Here is an 18,189-nt window from a genome sequence, read left to right as displayed (position 1 = left end):
TGGACGGCGCAGGATTTGCGGGGCACGGAGGAGACCGAGGATGTCAATCACCTTTACAAGGGCGTGCCAAACAGTGAGAGAGGACGGAGCCTCTAGGTGCTGCAGCAACGCCCCACTAGCACCTCGAGGCTCATTTGCATATTATAAAAGTCATTATTTAGCGCGAACGGCGGCAGGCAGGGAGATATAAGTCATACAGTTATGCACATCGCTAATGTCAGCCAGCTACATAACCATTTTTCTGATGACAGAAACCCTTTAAAATCCTGTTGCATTACATGTGTTCTTGGAAGTGAAAGGGTTAAACTACATTTTTATATTTTTTTTTTAAACCTCCATATGAAAAAATAACATTCCATCTAATTGATCTGATAGGGGAGGTAGTAAGCTTGCCGCACCATGTAATATATAGATCCAGATGGCACTGTACAACTTGTTACACTGCATTTGGTGTCTATGGTAGTAATTGAAGCGCAGAATGTGGTGCCCTCTGCAATCAAGGCTTTTGTTATACTAGTTGTTCTAGTCAGACGCATTCTTTTCCGGAACAGTTCTTCCTCCGTATTCCTCATTCTGTTCAGGGCTGATAAATGTATCACTTGTGAGTCAGCATTTTGTCCAGTCCGCACTCTGTAGTGTTTATCACTAGTTTATGTTACGTCTTAAACTAAACTGGCCATACACTTTAGAAAACTGTTGGGTAATGGCTATTCCTCCTAACCCTCCCCCCAATACACATGGACACTAAATCATGTACATGTGTTCTGAATGGTGAAAGTGGAGGAAGCCACTGCCAGACTCCCCAAAAATAGATCTTCTTTCCTCCAATATCTGCTATCTGGAGATAATAGGGAGGACCCAATACAGATTAGATGGTCAGCTGGCCTGTTCAAAATAGTCAGCCTTGGGTCACGTTAGCATGCCAGCTTTCATTTTAAGGTTATACTTTGAGGCTAGTTTCACACTAGCAGTCGTGAGATCTAGCAAGCTGTTGTGCACGCAGTGGTATTTGTAAGACCGGTTGCAGCAGGATCTCTGCCCGTCCCCATTATAGTTAATGGGGTTGGACTGCATCCATGTAGCGATACAGAGAGATCAGTCAGGCTGTTCCCTGCTGGAATAGTCTGCTGGATCTCACAAACACTAGTGTGAAACTAGCCTTAGGGCTCTTGCAGATAAATGTAAGGGGTCAGTGCCCATGCTGGGGACCGCAAATGGCGGTCTGCAATGCACTGGCACTGGGCGTGTGCACTCCTGATGCGGACCCATTGACTGGAATGGGTCTGCGATTCACAAAATAGGACATGTCTTATCTTTTGTGGTGCGGAGGCACAGACACAGAAGCGCTTCGTACTGCCTCCACTCCGCAAAACATAAGAGGTTACCGGTCATATCTGGCGGATCGTGGACCCATTCAAGTCAGTGGGTCAGCATCCGTACCATGAAGTGCACACGGCCAGTGCCCGCACTGAGCCCTTATGTTTGAGTGGTACGCTCCAGAACCCTCTGCGTTCCAGCTCAGCAGCTCCTCTCCTCCCTGCAGCTGCGACATAATGTTTTGGTTGCAGTGATGATCTGCCATATACTGCAGACGGCTTTTTGAGCCAGTCACTGACCTCAGCGGTATGCAGCATGACACCGCTGGAGTCAGTCATTGACTGCAGTGGTCACATATAGTATGTTGCAACCAATGCCAGTGGGAAGGATAGATCAGCGGCATGCAAACAATAAGTATAATTTATATATTTTTTTTAATATTCTGATAGATCCCTATAAATGAGTTATCCAATACTAAACTTTGGAATGGTTGGACCCTGTCCCCACCACTGGATTCCGGCTGCACCGCTCCACGTCACCCATGCAGTATAGTACTGGGTCACGTGCCGCACGGGTGACAGGCCATGGAGCAATGCAGCTTGAATCCAGCAGAGGAGACCAGCTAAGTATGAAGCCCACCATTGGTCCAGCCACTCTGAAGAGGGCTATTAAAGAAGTTTTTAGTCTTGAAAAACTCCTTTTAATATAAAAAGTAATTACTGTGCAGCAGAAAAAGTGAAAGTATACATACACTATATCATTTAGCTAATTCATTATTCCCTTGCGGCAATGGTACATTAAGGGATTCAGGTAGTTGAGGCAACTAAAAGAGTAACTGTCAAGTTGTTTTTTCCCCCCAGAAATGAATAGTACAGGCTAATTTAAGAAACATTGTAATATATCTCATCACAGAAAAAATACTTCCTCCTCTTACCAGACTCGTCTTTCTCCCCAGTTTACTAAATGACATTTTACATGGGCTGACTGACCAGGCAGTTATCTGTAATAAGGGTTTGTTCCTGATAATTGCCTGATTTACATGCAGCAATCACCTCCACTGTATGGTGACCAGTGATCACTTAATGCAGTTGCTCCTCCACATAGAGATTCGTTGTTTCTGGGTAGCACAATTACACAAACAATGATTTTGGGTATATATATATATATATATATATATATGTATATGTGTATATATATATATATATATATATATATATATATATATATATATATATATATATATATGTATGTATATGTATGTGTGTGTGTGTATATGTATGTGCTCCTGAAGGCTTAAAAAATGACCTGGCTTAATTGTGTGGACAGCTCTAGGTAACCCTACATAAAAATGAAATATTCAGAATAAGTGCAGTTCTTAATGAAATTGCATAATTCATGAGATGCAGAGGGGAAAGTAGAAACCTGACAAAGATATCCTATATGAATTGGAGATCACCCCAGCCATACTCAATAATACATACTAAGACTACTGTTATCACATTTATTCTGCTAAATCCCTTGCAGATGGTGGAGATTTACTCCTGAGATTGCAGATACATTGTAACGTATGCCTCTTGACACTCGGTATATGGCCAGCTTTAGGCTACTTTCACACACTGGCATTTTGGCTTTCTGTTTATGGCTCTCACATGCGGCCCAAAACGGATCAGTTTAGCCCCAATGCATTCTGAATGGATAAGGATCTGCTCAGAATGCATCAGTTTGCCTCCGTTCCGTCTCTATTCTGCTCTGGAGGCGGACACCAAAATGCTGCATGCAGCGTTTTGCTGTTCGTCTGATGAAGCAGAGCCAAGCGGATCCGTCCTGGCACACAATGTAAGTCAATGGGGACGGATCAGTTTTCTCTGACACAATCTGCACAATAGAAAACTGATCCGTCCCCCATTGACTTCCAGTGGAGTTCAAGACTGATCCGTCATCCATATAGAAGACACGATACAACCGGATCCGTTCATGACGGATGCATGCGGTTGTATTATTGTAACCGAAGCGTTTTTGCAGATCCATGACGGATCCCCAAAAACGCTAGTGCGAAAGTAGCCTAAAGTTTAAAGCTCCAGGTAGCAAGGTCTTCATGGGTGATAAGAACATGCAATAGTTTATGTAATCTGAAATAATGCAATTGTTGATGCATCTTTCTTTAACCAGGGTACACTGGAGGACTTGGAAGAGGAGATGCTTTCATTTTTCTCAGTCAACCCAGAATCTGTGTACATTTCTATGATGGAAAACAGGTACAGAAAGTGTCCTCAGGGTTTTTCCATGTCAATAACGACCACATCAGTGGACATCATTATTTGTGTCATGTATAATTGTGTAGGATATACATGAAGGATGTGTATTTTTTTTGCTTAGAATGCTACTTTAACCACTTACTTTTACTGATGCATGGCTTTAAACATCATGGCGGTAAGCTCTGAACGGTAACCTGACGTATAAAAGCGTTGGGTTACATTGCGATCTTCCAGCAAACAGTAAATCTGCCAAAGACGAGCAGAAGCGGTCTCTATGCGTGGCATCCATCACAGTGTAAAGGGTAAAATCGGGCAGGGGAGGTCTCGTCTTGATCAAGAAGAGCAAACCCCTGCTGGCTGTAAAATTCACTGTGAGCTTGCATGCAGGAAGGGATTAAATAACTTTTTTCATTAATAAAAAGTAAAATAAATAAATAAATACTTAAAAAAATTTAAGTAATAAAACACACATTTCCCCCTCCCCCTTTTTTTCATGAAAAAATAAAAATATATTCTGTATTTGTTTTAGCAATAGTATAGCAGACGTTGTATGTAAAATATACAAATACACACAGTTTTTCCTTTTTGTTAAAAAAATAAATACATTTGAAAAGCTAGGTATTAATTTTAACCCATATTTAGTATATCAGGGGGTGGGCAGGGGTCCTGCATAAAATATACAAACACGCATATTTTTTTCATTTATTAAAAAAGCAAAAAATAGACCTCCAAAATGTGCTCTTGTCCTTTTGAAGTTTTGTGGCAGGTCCAGCCAGTAGATAAATTACACAAATAGCATCCATTTTCATGGTACACCCATATGGTAATGGTTTTATCGGAAGACCTTTTGTAGCAGAAAAAAAATTAACAAAAATATATTTTCATATATTTTTTTTCATCTTCAGTTTTCCTTAAATATAAAAAAAAAATTATATATCTGTCATCTAAATGGCACAAAACAAAGGTATAATGTGTCCTGTGAAAAATATCAAATGCATGTAGGCTGATTTAGAAACAAATTAGTTCCTTGAAGTTAGATAGGCCCATTTCTAAAACTGAAAAATTGGCCCGGTAAAGAAGGGGTATTACCGATCCAGAGAAATTCTTTTTAGTATTTGGAGATGAGGTACTAGTAGTGTTGAGCGAACTTCTGTTTTCAAGTTCAACGTACAAGGTTCAGGTTATCTAAGAATTCCATTATGGATTCTGCTACCACGGACCATAAGCTATGGTCCGTGGAAGAGGAATCCATAACTGAATTCTTAGATAACCCAAACCTTGTACGCCGAACTTGAAGACACAAGTTTGCTCGACACTAGGTGCTAGACACACCTCTTCACCTCCACCTCTCCCGGTGAGATTAAGAGGGCCAGCGTCCACGCTGCTCTGATGCCTAGGCCCTGAAATCTTGCTGCTGTGCCGGAGTAGTAAAGATCAAAGAGTGGTGGTCCCTGCTCTGAGATCTCGAATGCTGCCTGAATACTACAGGTGGCAAAATAACAAACACATGTATAGAACAACTTGAGAGCCAAGGGGCAGAATGGAGCAGCATGGGGACTTTTCTCGGTTCCTTCCTTGCTCTGTTCTGCCCTTTCTCCTGAAACACCAGTAATAAAGAACGGTGTGCCAGAGTCTGAGGATATGAAAGAAAACCCGAGGGGAGATTGCCTCACTGCTAAAAGTGGCAAAGTTGGAACATTAAAACATTATTGTATGTTGTTCTTGTTCTTTATTACTGGTATACTGTGCGGTTGGGTGGAGCAGATAACACATGCTGGACTGCAATGGAATGAAGGAGTGAGTTGGGGTACGTTCACATGGTCTTTTTTTGAGGGAGGTTTTGAGACCGATTCTCCTGCGAGTTTTTCGGACAAAGCCAGAAGTGGTTCCACCAGGAAGGAGAAGTAGAAGTCCTTTCTTTATATTTCCGATTTCTTTCAAATCCACTTCTGGCCTTGGCTGAAAAACCTGCAAACAGATCTGCCTTTAAACCTCCTCCAAAAATCGTGTGAAGCTACCCTAAAGGTGCTGCCACACATTCAGGTTTTTAAGTCAAAACCAGGAGGGGATTCAAATAAACAGCTAGATAGTATCTGTCCTTTATACTTTCTCTCCTTTCTTGATCCACACTTGGGCTCCAGCACTGCATCAAAAAACTGAACATGTGGCAGCACCCTTAGGCCAGTGATCCCTAAAACTAGGGGTGCACCGAAATTCCGGCGGCCGAAAATATCGGCCGAAAATGGGCCTAATCCATTTCGGCCGATATTGGTACATATCGGCAGAAAATATGGGGTTTGGGATTTGTCACCCGGGCGGGCGGTTTACTTTAAGTCACTGCATCTTTATTTTACCTTACAATCGTGACGCTCCAGTAACAACTCTGCAGGCAGAGCGGAGGGCGGCGTAACGTCACTTACTCACGTGACGCGCCTGCTCCGCCTCCTTCATTCATAAAGTGGGCGGAGCAGGTGCGTCACGTGAGTAAGTGACGTTACGCCGCCCTCCGCTCTGCCTGCAGAGTTGTTACTGGAGCGTCACGATTGTAAGGTAAAATAAAGATGCAGTGAGTGATTAGTCTGCTGTGAGCAGCAGGGCCGGGGCTGTTATGGGTAGGGGGATCGGTCTATGGCACTGCTATGGGGAGGGGGGATCTGTGCACTGTTATGGGGAAAGGGATCTGTGCACTGTTATGGGGAACGGGATCTGTGCACTGTTATGGGGAACGGGATCTGTGCACTGTTATGGGGAACGGGATCTGTGCACTGTTATGGGGAACGGGATCTGTGCACTGTTATGGGGAACGGGATCTGTGCACTGTTATGGGGAACGGGATCTGTGCACTGTTATGGGGAACGGGATCTGTGCACTGTTATGGGGAACGGGATCTGTGCACTGTTATGGGGAACGGGATCTGTGCACTGTTATGGGGAACGGGATCTGTGCACTGTTATGGGGAACGGGATCTGTGCACTGTTATGGGGAACGGCATCTGTGCACTGTTATGGGGAACGGCATCTGTGCACTGTTATGGGGAACGGCATCTGTGCACTGTTATGGGGAACGGCATCTGTGCACTGTTATGGGGAACGGCATCTGTGCACTGTTATGGGGAACGGCATCTGTGCACTGTTATGGGGAACGGCATCTGTGCACTGTTATGGGGAACGGCATCTGTGCACTGTTATGGGGAACGGCATCTGTGCACTGTTATGGGGAACGGCATCTGTGCACTGTTATGGGGAACGGCATCTGTGCACTGTTATGGGGAACGGCATCTGTGCACTGTTATGGGGAACGGGATCTGTGCACTGTTATGGGGAACGGGATCTGTGCACTGTTATGGGGAACGGGATCTGTGCACTGTTATGGGGAACGGGATCTGTGCACTGTTATGGGGAACGGGATCTGTGCACTGTTATGGGGAACGGCATCTGTGCACTGTTATGGGGAACGGCATCTGTGCACTGTTATGGGGAACGGCATCTGTGCACTGTTATGGGGAACGGCATCTGTGCACTGTTATGGGGAACGGCATCTGTGCACTGTTATGGGGAACGGCATCTGTGCACTGTTATGGGGAACGGCATCTGTGCACTGTTATGGGGAACGGCATCTGTGCACTGTTATGGGGAACGGCATCTGTGCACTGTTATGGGGAACGGCATCTGTGCACTGTTATGGGGAACGGCATCTGTGCACTGTTATGGGGAACGGCATCTGTGCACTGTTATGGGGAACGGCATCTGTGCACTGTTATGGGGAACGGCATCTGTGCACTGTTATGGGGAACGGCATCTGTGCACTGTTATGGGGAACGGCATCTGTGCACTGTTATGGGGAACGGGATCTGTGCACTGTTATGGGGAACGGGATCTGTGCACTGTTATGGGGAACGGGATCTGTGCACTGTTATGGGGAACGGGATCTGTGCACTGTTATGGGGAACGGGATCTGTGCACTGTTATGGGGAACGGGATCTGTGCACTGTTATGGGGAAAGGGATCTGTGCACTGTTATGGGGAAAGGGATCTGTGCACTGTTATGCCCATAACAGTGCACATATCCCCCCCTCCATAACAGCGCCACCCACAGATGAATTTCATTCATGAAAAAGAATTATTAATAAAATCATTAAAAAAAAAGTATTTTAAAAGTATTTGGGCAAAAAGGCAGTTTCGGTTTTCGGTCAAGGGCATCCTGAATTTTCGGTTTCGGACCAGAATTTTCATTTCGGTGCACCCCTACCTAAAACCAAACCTTTATTAAAGATATAATTAAAAATATATGTTAATCAAGTGCTAAAAACACACTGAAAAAAGAAAAAATAATAAGAAAAAGTCCTTTTATGGTAAAGGATAACAATAGATATCAAATGTAGGTCAAAAGAGCCAATATTGGGAATGGGATAATCTCTCCCTGATAGACCCTGTATAGCCCTCATTCCAGGGATACCCCCAGAAGGTAGGGGCTTCCTGTCCTGGTTCCTATCTTAAGCCACCCTAACACCCTATATGACGTCAATGGTGTATGTAAATGGTAGCTTAATAGTCCCTGCACTCGAACGCGTTTCCCCCCAAAGCAAGGGTTCATCAGGGGGTAATAAAGGGAAAAACTACAAATATGAGATAGAAGAAATAGTTTGGATGTGAGGAGCTTAGTATGATATTCAAGTACTTGCCACCCAGGAATGTCTGCCCAAATGAAGCAAAAAGATATTCAGCAAGGACAAAGAGACATTGGCAGAGAGGGGGCTGGCATGTTCCTCCGCTGGTACAGAGCGATGCAGCGGTGTCTCCGTTCAGCAGGTGGTATTTATCATGCAGAGAAAATTACTACAAGGCAGTTACTAATGTATTGTTATTATCCATATTGCTTCCTTTACTGGCTGATTCATTTTCCATCACATTATACACCGCTCGATTCCATGGTTACGACCACCCTGCAATCCATCAGTGGTGGCCATGCTTGCACAATATAGGAAAAAGCTGCAAGCACGGCCACCATTGCTGGATTGCAGGGTGGCCGTAACCATGAAAAACAAGCAGTGTATAATGTTATGGAAAAAGCAAGGAAGTAATATGGAGAATCACAATACATTAGTAACTGCCTTGTATTAGGAAGTTATTTGCTGAAGTGAGACAACCCCTTTAATCTTCGTTTTATTCAATGTTTCTGTTTTTATGCAGTAACCGTATTTGTAAAACTGACTGCAGGAAATGCAGCTTGTTGCAACTTTTAGCATGCCTTCACACGCAGCAGATTGTGCTGCAAAAGTATTCTGCGACTGGGAATTTGTTCCATTCATCGGACCAAGGCTTGCAGAAATCCACATGCTTGCTGCCAAAGCAACTCGATTCAAACGAATGGAACTGATTTTCAGTCGCAGAAAGATTCTGCTACGTGTGAAGACTCCCTTTTAGAATTTCATCATGTTTGCAAATACCCGACAAACCATTGAAGATAAAGAGGTTGTCCAGCTTTTTTACTTTTGAAAATTTCAACCCAAGCCTACTGTGCCTGTGGTGAAAAACCAAAAAAATAAAAATACTTCACCCCACTGCTCCTTTCCAGTACCCTTCACAGGTCTTCTGGCCCAATTTGTAAACTTCCACAAGTTCAGATGGGGACTGGAAGACCAGTGAAGGGAGGCGGAAAGGACGGGATCTCGTGTGGTTCCCTGCCGCCTCTCTCACCCTTACACGTATAGATGATGAAGCGAACAATTGTGATTGTGTTCCCAATCATTACTTTGTATAAACATACCCAATGTTCAGCTGACAAGCGAGCACATGATCTTCGACCGGTACTTATTGCAGGCAGAAATCTGCTTGTGTAAAAGGTGAATAGTAAATGTGAATTTGTTAGGCCATTCTCATTATTTCAAAATTGTGCAGACTGTTGAACTCAACATTTCTTACTTCTCCAAATACTGGTTCCTCCAGCTCTACTTCTGTTCACCTGAATTGGAGCCGAGCTGCAGCAACCTGGCATGGCTGCTGCACAGTGGATGGGGTTGTGCTTCCGACTCCATTCTCTGCCTTAGTTCTGGCGCCTGCTGTGAACAGCTGATGGCCTATCCTACTGATCTGATATTGATTGGCTATGCAGAGGTTAAGTCATTATTATCTATAACACAGAATACCCCTTTAACTAAATCGAAGGCCTCAATTTACATCTGTGCTGTGATCTCTGGCAGTCTGCTGAATCTGAAATTATAATGGGATCCGGCTTTACGGGAGATATAGAGATTTTATATATATATATATATATATATATATTTATATATATATATATATATATCTGCTTTCACCTGGGCAAAAATGCTTTGTGTAGTATTTATATATTATTTTTTTATTATTATTATTTTTTTTGGTCTCCCTAAAAGCCGGGATATATGCGACTGGGATACAGTGACCAGAACCGAGTTCACAGCACAGATGTGAATCTGACCTAATAGAGCATTTCAGAAGGAATGGCAAGATCTTAAAGGGGTTGTCCGGGTTCAGAGCTGAACCCAGACATACCCTTATTTTCACCCAGGCAGCCCCCCTGATGTTGGCATCGGAGCATCTGATGCGCTCCCTTGCCCTGCGCTAGATCGCGCAGGGCACGGGCTCTTTTGTTTACAATAACACACTGCTGGGCGGAGGCTTCCACCCGGTAGTGTGTTCGGTGACGTCACCGGCTCTGATGGGCGTGCTTTAGCACTGCCCTAGCCATTTTACTGGCTAGGGCAGCGCTAAAGCCCGCCCATCAGTGCCAATGACATCATCGGGCTTCCTGGCAGCCCCATGGAGAGCCCCGGTAAGTCACCGGAACTCTTGAAAATGCCTTTGCCCTGCGCGATTTAGCGCAGGACAAAGGAGAGCTTCGGATCATGAACTGCTCCGATGCTCAAGTCAGGGGGGCTGCCTGGGTGAAAATGGGAATATGTCCGGGTTCAGCTCTGCACCTGGACAACCCCTTTAGGAGTTGCCTTTTTAGGTTTGATGTCAATAATTCTAGTAGCAACCAGCAGTACTTTTAATGCAAACCTATTGTATAATACATACGGCAAATCGGAACCAGCACAAAATGTTCAGTTTATTTGACATCTCTTCTATGTACAGATGTGACGTTCTGTTTTTGTTATATGTAGATTGTAGCTCTATATAAACTGGTGAGAATATATATTTTTTTATTTTTCTGAATCTGTCTATTTAACTAGAGAAGATCTCCAGCACCACAACCGTTTAGAAAACAGCAATGCATTTATTTTATAGTACATTCCATGTGCTATGTATTTCAGTCTCATTGTTTCTCATCTGGTTCTTTCGCAGTTATCAGCGCCTCCTGCTGCATGCTGTGTGTCAGTACATGGATCTGGCCTCTGCCAGTAAGAACTCTGGGATTTGTGTGGGATGTAGATTGGGAAATCTTCAAATGCAGTTATGGTGTCTGGGACGGGATGCTTCATGATATGTACTAAACCCTGCCGTATTACTGAAGCGTGAGCTTCGATTATATTAGCGGTATTCAGTACTCCAGTATGATGCCATCAGTCTGTATTGTCTTGTTGCAGTGTAGGCACCGGGCATCCCATGGGATGGCTGACAATTGGCTTTACTACATGTGTTTTTGCAGTGCACCACAAGTAGGGATGAGCGAACTTGTGTTTTCAACTTCGGCATACAAGGTTTGGGTTATCTAAGAATTCATTTATGGTCCATGGTAGCAAAATCCATAAAGGAATTCTTAGATAACACGAACCTTGTACGCCGAACTTGAAAACAGAAGTTCGCTCAACACTAACCAAGAGAATACAGGCTCCTGGGACCTTGCCAACAGGGCAAATGACTATATGAGGGCTATCCATGTGAAGGTCTAAATTGGGATGTGATACTGTCACCTAATAAAATAAGACCTCTTTTATAGTTATACTAGTCAGTGCATTTACACCCAAGCTAATTGATACAGTTGTACCCGCTAAACAGTCCCTAAAGGGAGATGTAAGGAAAGTATTTCCTGTTTCTGTGGAGTCATAGCTTGTATCACATGGTTCCCTCAAGTCAGTCAGCAGCTCTTAGGGCCCTTTCACACTTGCGTTCTTTTCTTCCGGCATAGAGTTCCGTCGTCGGGGCTCTATGCCGGAAGAATCCTGATCAGTTTTATCCTTATGCATTCTGAATGGAGAGAAATCCGTTCAGGATGCATCAGGATGTCTTCAGTTCCGGACCGGAACGTTTTTTGGCCGGAGAAAATACCGCAGCATGCTGCGCTTTTTGCTCCGGCCAAAAATCTTGAACACTTGCCGCAAGGCCGGATCCGGAATTAATGCCCATTGAAAGGCATTAATCCGGATCCGGCCTTAAGCTAAACGTCGTTTCGGCGCATTGCCGGATCCGACGTTTAGCTTTTTCTGAATGGTTACCATGGCTTGCAGGACGCTAAGGTCCTGTTTGCCATGGTAAAGTGTAGTGGGGAGCGGGGGAGCAGTATACTTACCGTCCGTGCGGCTCCCCGGGCGCTCCAGAGTGACGTCAGGGCGCTCTGACGTCATTCTGGAGCGCCCCGGGAGCCGCACGGACTGTAAGTATACTGCTCCCCCGCTCCCCACTACTACTATGGCAACCAGGACTTTAATAGCGTCCTGGCTGCCATAGTAACACTGAACGCATTTTGAAGACGGATCCGTCTTCAAATGCTTTCAGTTCACTTGCGTTTTTCCGGATCCGCCGTGTAATTCCGGCAAATGGAGTACACGCCGGATCCGGACAGCGCAAGTGTGAAAGAGCCCTTAAAAGGAATCCCATCATGTGATGCAGTCTGTGACCCCCTATTTTTCAAGTGGTGGAAATCTGCCCAAAATTGACCTTCTGGCATGTTCATGCTGCATGTTAGAAGATTACAATGGTGGCGTTTGATCTTATGACTAGTGTTGAGCGAACTTGTGTTTTAAGTTCAGTGTCTAAAGTTCAGGTTATCGAAGAAACGCGTTATGGATTCCGCTATTACGGACCATAACGAAATTTAGAATCCATAACGCGATTCTTCGATAACTCGAACCTGAACTTTAGACGCCGAACTTAAAACACAAGTTCGCTCAACACTACTCATAACTCCACTTGTTTCCTAAATTATGGAGCAGCAGCCATTCAGAAGTGCCCAGATTTTCAGTAAATTAAATATCTCATTGGGGTTTAGTGTCCCTGTAGAAAACTGCTAGTCCATTTTGTTCTGGAAAATATTGGTTGTCGTGGACACGTCAGTAGGCCATACTTGCACTACATTGACCAACTCTCACCAAAGTATACCTATCATTTTAGCAAGCAAAGTGCCATGTCAGAAGTTTTGATAATTGGAGTGGAGGAGTCGAGACCCCCACCAATGACTAAAATAAAGGGGCAGAAGCGCTCAGCTGAGCATTGTGTCCCTTCTTTCTTCTGCTCTTCTCTCACTGAAGAACAGAGGGAACCTTGTACTGATTCACAGAATGAAGTCTAGCTGAGATGATCAAAAATGAGCTGAACACTTCTGTCCCTTTTTATTTTAGTGATTTGGTGGGGCCTCAACACCTGAAGCCAATGTAAAAGTTTGTTAAAATAATAGGTACCCTTTAGGCCTCATGCACACAACCGTGCCGTTTTTTGCGGTCCGCAAACCGCGGATCCGCAAAAAAAGGAAAGCGCCCGTGTTGCCTTCCGCAATTTGCGGAACGGAAGCCGGCAATATAAATGCCTATTCTTGTCCGCAAAGCGCGGTCAAAAATAGGACATGTTATATTTTTTTTTGCAGGGCCGCAGAACGGAGCCACGGATGCGGACAGCACACGGAGTGCTGTCCGCATCTTTTGCGGCCCCATTGAAATGAATGGGTCTGCATCCGAGCTGCCAAACGGCGGCTCGGATGCGGACCCAAACAACGGTCATGTGCATGAGGCCTTAAAATGTCAATTATCACAGCTGAAGGTGAAAAAGGTTTTTGTCTGAAATAGATTTGAAGTTCACTGCCTGACCAGACTGGAAAAGCAAAATGAAAAATGAAAAAACTTTATTTGGTTATAATGAAAAAAAAGGTACTGAAGCCCCTGTGGCTATTTCAACTTTCAGGCTAGATGTAGTGTTTGGAGTATGCAGGCCAGTAAAGGTGTGTGTCCCTGATGTGATAATAGAGACCACACTCCTAAATTGTATTGACCGTTGGTCTACGGGATGCTAGCCATAGCAAATATAATGCATCTCTATAAACCTAGTCAAACATCCCATTCACTCCATATAACTGACCATGGGAGATACCATTACACATAGACATCAGATCCCTCCTTGGTAACACACAGTCAGAGGGAGGCTGGCTTTAGGTCTGTATTCTACTGTAGGGGCTGTTTTATTGCCTTCACAGACCCATCAGCCATTGCTTTCTGCCATACAACTATTGCTCCAGGTTCTGCTCCGATGAGTGTCTGTTACATTGCTTGCTACAATAACTAGCTGTAGATACAAAACGTGTTTCCACACTATTGTTTACAGTGTTTCATCAAGAGTTTGCCCTAGAGACTAGTGCCTTAGCAATCAGAGGAACGCTGGCCACATTGGTAACCTGCAGCACAGCCTCCGACACTCGTGTGGCTTTGATGGCCATCGTAGATGGCCACACGAGCACCGGAGGCTGTGCTGCACTACATCTAGCCTGGAAGTTGAGATAGCCACAGGGGGGCTTCAGTACCTTTTTTTTATCATTATAACTAAATAGTGTTCTTTATTTTTCTTTTACCGTCTGGTCAGGCAGTGTGTTTCTAACCCTTTAAATGTCACCATAGATGATTGTAGGTGTCAAGGCCTATTGAGTATAATAAGGTTTTTTTTCAGTTTCATGATGTTTCTGACTTCTCTTCAAGATAGGTCATCAGATCGATGGTCTGACTCAAGGCACCCCTATGGGGCCGCGGCAGTCTTGCCAGTGCTGCATCCTCTTCAGTGTTTGCCTATATTGTAGTGGTGGCGCGGTGTAATTACAGCTTCCTCTCCTATTTAAGTGCACAGGATGAACAGCTGAAATTGCACTGCCGCTACCAAGAGGATGGCGTGCAGGAAAACATAGATGAGGACATGAGCGCTGCGGCCCTTTCAACCAGAGGAACGGTGGGGGTGTCGGGAGTTGAACCCCTATCAATATGGAACTGATGTCATGAATACCATGAAATTGGATCAACCCGTTACTATGAATTGGGTTAAGCATGAAACCAGCAGTTAGAGACCTTGTCTACTTTGAATGGAGAAGAGCCTCTGACAGAATATACCTCCACAAGCATGGCTGAAGTGGTGTACAGTACCTACAGCTGTAGTAAAAGGCTGTGTGCCAGCTTGTTTAGCCCCTGAATAAAGCACCCCCATCTCATGACAGTATCACTTTAAATGCTTAGATCCACGAGCATATGAGACTGATGAATACTATAATGGTTGGTTCATTTTCTTTTTTTAATTACCCTTTTTAACCTCTGTCTAGGTTCCAATTTCGACGGCAAACGTCAGATGCGTGTGGTCAACAGGAACAGAGAGTTCTGCCCTCCAGAATTGCTGCTTTCCTCCTACCTCCAGTTGAAATGCTGATGCCAGCCCTATACTTGAGGAGCTAGGGTACATTCACACGACCGTGTGTAATCCTTTCCGTTTTGCGGACCGCAAATTATGGAACAGTGTGTCCGCATTTTGCGGACGAATGACTTGTGTTTATGTTTCGTATGTCTGCTGTTTTTTACGGTCCGCAAAAAACGGAAGGGGAAAAAAAAAAAAGAATTATTAATTCATAGTTGTCAAGGAAATACAGAAACGGATCCGCAAAAACGGATGCCATACGGAAAACATTCCGTATGTCATCCGCAATTTGCGGATCCATTGACTTGAATGGGGCTGCGGACTGATCTGTGCGGACAATAGTAGTACAAGCTTCATATTTTTGCAGACTAGAAATGCGGAAACACAGATGCGGACATGTTATCCGCACATTTTATTCACCCATAGGAATGAATGGATCCACATCTATTCTGCAAAATGCGGAACGGATGCGAATCGGAAGCGGCTAAAATTATACAGTCGTGTGAATGTACCCTTAAGGTGCCTTCACACGCTGTGGATTTTGCAGAAAATTAGTTCACCTGAATGAGGCTTGCAGAAATAAATGTTCTTGCCGCCCAATTTAAATGAATTTTATTTTCATTTATTTTATGCACTTATATATAGCTTCTATAGTGCTGTCCCCAATGGGGCTCACAATCTAAATTCCCTATCAGTCTGTCTTTGGAGTGTGGGAGGAAACTGGAGTACCTGGAGGAAACCCACGCAAACGCGGGGAGAACATACAAACTCCATGCAGGTGTTGTCCGTGGTCGGATTCGAACCCAGGACCCCAGCACTGCAAGGCACCGTACTGCTGGAACAGATTTTTAGTTGTGGAAAACTAAACCCGTCTCCCAGCAGCATTGTTCTTTATTGCTCCGCACAGGGCGTTATTACTCCGCTGTGACCTGCTCTTCTCTAAATGTCAGAAGCAAATCAGAGATGTGTTCTATAGAATTGTAATTGTGTATTTGTATAGCCGGCTGCACAAGCAGATAAAAAATTGACAAAGCCAAACCATTGTGTGTGGCTGGGCCACGTGGGATTATGGAGATGTCGTGGTCATTAGTGAAGTGTCTAATATTTTTAAATATACTTCTGTTCATGTAAAGTATTTCCTCCTCTTAACAATTTACCCATTTCAAGGGCATTTGACCCCATAGTAAATTTTACCTTATCACTTAAATATGCCAAAAGTTACCGATTGATGGGAGTTTGACTTCAGAGGCCGCCTCCGAACTTCTAAAGGAGGAGTCACAGAAGCACAGCACCAGCCTGGCAGGAACTGGTCGTTAGGCTGCTTTATTACCACGTTATGGTTGTGTATACTATTCGTATAGTATTGCAGAAGAAGCAGTCTGTCATACAGAATGACATTGTGAATTTATACGGACAGAGGGGGTCATTTATCAAACTGGTGGAAAGTAGAACTGGCTTAGTTGCCCATAGCAACCAGTCAGATTCCACCTTTCATTTTGGACATTTCCTTTGGAAAATGAAAGGAGGAATCTGATTGGTTGCTATGGTCAACTAAGCCAGTTCTACTTTACACCAGTTTGATAAATGACCCCCAGAGTTCTTAATTCAGTAATTCTATCTTTGTTTAAAAAGTTTGTATAGTCACTTTCTTCCTGTTTATTCGAGGTTATGAATGATTATTGAGTCTTAAAGCGAGGCTTGCATGCAGCTGGCAGGTGCTAACTAACCTACAATAAATGGGTTCAGAGAAAATGGATTTTGTGTCTTTTATTGAGTGTGTTATGCTACCCAGCACTATGTCATGGACTGCATCAATACAATTTTTTGTCTTTTTTATTTTATTTTTTTAAAGGGATATCACAGGATAGGGGATAATTATTAGATCGGTGAGGAGTCCAACTACTGGTACTTCCACCGATCATAAGAACCATATCCCGCAAGGTCATCCAAAATGAATGGAGTGGCAGAGTAGAGTGTTCAGCTATTTCCGGCAGTCTCGTAGAGAATAAATGGAGCAGCATGACACAAGCTTGACTTGCTAATCTATTCATTTGGGGTGGTTCTGCTGGATATGGGTCTAACAATCAGTGCAGGTTCCAGCCATCTCTAATAGCTATCCCCTAACTTCTGGGAAGGGGATAACTTGATATAACCGGTATATTCCATTAAGGGTCCATTCACACGTCCGCATCCATTGCGCAATTTTGCAGAACGGGTTCAGACCCATTCATTTCAACGGGGCTGCAAAAAATGCGGACCGCACTTCTGTTCTGCAGCCCCGCAAAAAAAGATAGAGCATGTCCTATTCTTGTCCACATCCACGAACAAGAATGGGCATTTCTATCACAGGGCCGGCCATGTGAGGTCTGCAAAATGCGGAACGCACATGGCCGGTGTCCGTGTTTTGCAGATCCGCAATTTGATAGGGAGGGCGTGGACGTGATCTAACAATCTGCAGCTTCTCATAGTGTTAGGGCTCATGCACCCGGCCGTGGCCGTATTGCGACCAGCACCACTTGAATGGGTCCGTAATCCGCGCGATGCGGAACGGAAGCACGGATCGGAGGCCCATGGAAGCACTACTGAGTGGTTCCGTGGTGTTTGTCCGTGCCTCCGCACCGCAAAAAAATAGAACAAGTTCTATTTTTTTACGGTGCAGATGGATCACGGACCCATTCAAGTTAAATAGGTCTCTATCCGTCCCGGCCACCGCACGGATGTTGCAATTTGCGGTCCCCAATGCTCGAAACGACCGCACAACGGCCTTGTGCATGAACCCTTATCTATAGTCTGACCTAGTTTACTGCCGTCTCGTTCTCTTCCATTAGGATAGAGCTGTGACTTCAGCTCAGCTTTACTGGTTCATGTAGTCTACTGGAATCAGACGTCCACCACAGGTGACATTTCTGGTGACTCTAGGCTTCCAGAGACTCAAGGAGAGAGATTGATTAGGAGGGACATTTTTTAAATCCATTTTGCTTGAGTCTGTGTAGGCACATCTCTAACTATGTCTGGAAATTTTACATCCGTTTTTTTGCACCCAT

At 44.3% G+C, this 18,189-nt stretch overlaps 1 protein-coding gene across 2 annotated transcripts in view; it reads left to right on the top strand.

Moving 5' to 3' along the window:
• R3HDM4 (R3H domain containing 4) overlaps positions 1-16,901 on the top strand; it is a 71,681-nt gene extending 54,780 nt beyond the window's left edge. Inside the window, exons 6-8 of one of the 2 annotated variants that reach the window (XM_040417533.1) lie at positions 3,487-3,572; positions 10,895-10,950; positions 15,057-16,901. In XM_040417533.1, the coding sequence (XP_040273467.1) occupies positions 3,487-3,572; positions 10,895-10,950; positions 15,057-15,160 (246 nt within the window). In that variant the 3' untranslated portion in view covers positions 15,161-16,901. The remainder of the gene's footprint in view (positions 1-3,486; positions 3,573-10,894; positions 10,951-15,056) is intronic. The other variant, XM_040417534.1, reaches the window with a different exon arrangement.
• The last annotated feature ends 1,288 nt before the right edge of the window (positions 16,902-18,189 follow it).

This window comes from Bufo bufo, chromosome 2 (genome assembly GCF_905171765.1).
Source record: "Bufo bufo chromosome 2, aBufBuf1.1, whole genome shotgun sequence".
Classification (NCBI taxonomy): Eukaryota; Metazoa; Chordata; class Amphibia; order Anura; family Bufonidae; genus Bufo; species Bufo bufo.
This window is presented reverse-complemented; position numbering and strand designations above follow the sequence as displayed.